At 39.9% G+C, this 2,861-nt stretch overlaps 1 protein-coding gene across 6 annotated transcripts in view; it reads right to left on the bottom strand.

Annotated features, from left to right (window-relative positions):
- The window catches only part of Stk36 (serine/threonine kinase 36), a 32,052-nt gene that overhangs the window by 18,275 nt on the left and 10,916 nt on the right, over positions 1 to 2,861 (bottom strand). For 5 of the 6 annotated variants that reach the window (XM_023723088.1, XM_023723085.1, XM_023723087.1 and 2 more), the window contains one exon: positions 2,360 to 2,503. The exons of the other annotated variant lie outside the window; for it this stretch is intronic. In XM_023723088.1, coding sequence (XP_023578856.1) covers positions 2,360 to 2,503 — 144 coding nt within the window. The remainder of the gene's footprint in view (positions 1 to 2,359; positions 2,504 to 2,861) is intronic. 6 annotated transcript variants of the gene reach the window in all.

Below are 2,861 nucleotides of genomic sequence, written 5' to 3' on the forward strand. Positions count from 1 at the left end.
AAAAAAAAAAAAGTAAAAGTTTTCATTAGATATTTCACCAAATACACATAAAGGACAATAAGCCCATGAAAAGATGCTTAATTCATCACTAGCATAATGCAACTTAAAACAACTAGATACTATTCTCACTTACTAGGATGTACTTACTACAATCAAAAGGTCAGAAGAGAGTAAATGTTGGCAAAGAAGTTAAGAAACCAGGACCCAGGCTGACCAAGTAGTTCAGCTGATTAAAGCCCCTGCTTGCAGGGGCCGGGAGTGATCCCTCTAGCCTGCCCCGCCCCTGGGGCACACTGAGATGGCAATTGAGACTAGGCATGGTACAGCGCACCTATAATCCCAGCTCTTGGGAAGCTGTAAACAGGTGGATCACTATGAGTCCAATCTAGTAGTAAGACCCTGAACACCCTGTAGACCCTTCCCTAACGTACAAAAAAAGAAAAAAAAAAGAAAGAAACCAGGACTCCCATCTATTGATGGCAGGAATTTAAGATGGTATAGCCACTTTGGAAAATAGTAACCAACTGACTCAGCAGTTCCACTGGTAAGTATCTAGCCATTAACTGCTGATATATATATATATACAAAGACTTCCTTGTGAATGTATATAGTGGCACTATTCATAGAAACCAAAACTAGAAACAACCAGTTTAACAGTTTGTGAGTACATAACATGTTATCTATCCAATCAATGGAATATTAATCAATGATAAAAAAAATGAAAAGAGTTAGGGGCATAGCTAAGTGGTAGAGTGCTTGCCTAGTATCATGGGGGGGAAAACGGAAGGAAAAAGTGATCCAAGTTACCTCTGAAGAATCCTCAAAAACATGCTACCTGAATGATGCTAGTCACAATGAACATACATTACACAAATCCAATTATATGAAAGGTCCTAAAAAGATGAATCTATGAGACTGAAAGTAGAGTTATGCTTACTAAGGACTAGGAAAAGTGATCAATGGGAAATAGGCACAAGCATTTCTACAGACAGTATTACAAATGTTCTCACATTAGACTATGATCTCAAAACTTGGCCAATTATTAAAAATCATTGGCCATATGCCAGAAGTCAATAAATTTTATAGCACATAAATTATACCTCAATAAGTTGTTTTTTTTTTAAAAAAAAAAAAAAACCCTTTAGGGCTAGCATGATAGCTCAGCAGACTAAGCACCTGCTTAGGCAAGTGCAGGGACCAGGGTTCAATCCCAGCACTATATGCCATGCCAGCCCTGCCCCCAGGAGCACTGAGTCTGCCACAGAGACTGGGCATGGTGGTGCATGTCTGTAATCCCAGTCAGTGCTGGGGAGGCTGAAAACAGGGGGATCACTGTGAGTCCAGGCTGCATAATGAGACCCTCTATTAAATACATTAAAAAAATATATATACATATAAAGAACAAGAAATAAATACAATATAGTGTCTAAGAGGTAAAAACATTTTTTCAGAGGCAAAGAAGGACTTTGGAAGAGAGAAAACCTAACTTTTAACACTAGATAAGTAAAACGTCATCCCACTAAAAACACTTTCATTCTTCTTATTAGTATGCCTATATTAAAAAACATTGCAACATGTTAATTATTGAAACTGTCCTACCAATTTGATTTGAAACTGTCTCATTGCTATTTGTTTCTCAATAAAATTATGGAAAAAAAAATATATCCTCAGCTGTTATGTTCTCAATTTAATCAAGGAAATTTTTGTGGAAATTCACTTTCCTTCATTTTATAAGTACTTACATAAAATAAGCTTCATTTTTGCTTCTTGGCCCACAAGTCCTAAAATATTTACCATCAGAAAAAAGTTGTTGACCCCATCCTAGACAGATTTTTTTCCTAATAAAGAGAAAACTGAGGCCTATTTTTTCTGTATTATTAGGTAGTAAGCCTCCTTTAAATAAGCAAATACACAGGGGCTGTGGCATGCCGTGCTGGCCCTGCCTCTAGGGTGCACTGAGATGACAAATGAGACTGAGTACAGTGGTGCGTGCCTGTAATCCCAGCACTTGGGAGGCTGAAAAACAGGAAGGATCACTATGAGTCCGATCTGTGTAGTGAGACCCTGTACTAAATACATTTTTTTTAAATTAAATAAGCAAATATCCTAAAGGGGCAAACTTTATGTCAATGAATGTGTTTTATACTTTTGGAGACAGGATCTTGCTATGTAGTGTAGGCTGGCCTTGAACTCACTAATTAGCCCAGGCTGGCTTTGAACTTGTGGCATTCCTCCTGCCTCAGCGTCCCAAGTGCTGGCATTACAGGCATGTACCACCATGCCTGGCTTAGTGAATGTGTCTTAATTCTTCATCTCTGCAGAGTCCTGAAAACCACTCCTAACACATTCTGCCCATTACCTGCTCTCCGGTCTCACGAAACTGACTCTGGATGCGCTGGCAGAAGTCAGGATTGCACAGCAAGGTGAGAGGAGCCTTTAGCTGAACAGGAACAGGCTCCATGGCCTCTAGGAGGCGCTGCCATTCACTGTCACTGTCCAGCTCCTAAGGAACAGTAGTGGAGGCAAGAATACAGGAGGTCAAGAGGAGCATGCAAGTCTCAGGATCACAGCTCAAAACATGGCATTAGAAACCAGGGGACTTGGGGTCAGGGAGATAGCTCAGAAGAATAAGCGCTTTGCTGCCAAGTGCAGGGTCCTGAGTTCAATCCCCGGTACGACAAAAAAAGAAAAAGAAATCAGGGGTCTCAAGAAGTGACTACAGTTGGGGGAATTTAGTACCTCAGCACCACGTAAGTACAGCAAGCAGAACTCACTTAAAAGGCATAAGAAAATACTGATCTATAGCCTTTTATGACTGATTTGAGACCCTTAAAACAGTAGACATGTTATATATTTCTGCT

Source organism: Octodon degus, unplaced genomic scaffold (genome assembly GCF_000260255.1).
Source record: "Octodon degus isolate 3935 unplaced genomic scaffold, OctDeg1.0 scaffold00096, whole genome shotgun sequence".
Lineage (NCBI taxonomy): Eukaryota > Metazoa > Chordata > Mammalia > Rodentia > Octodontidae > Octodon > Octodon degus.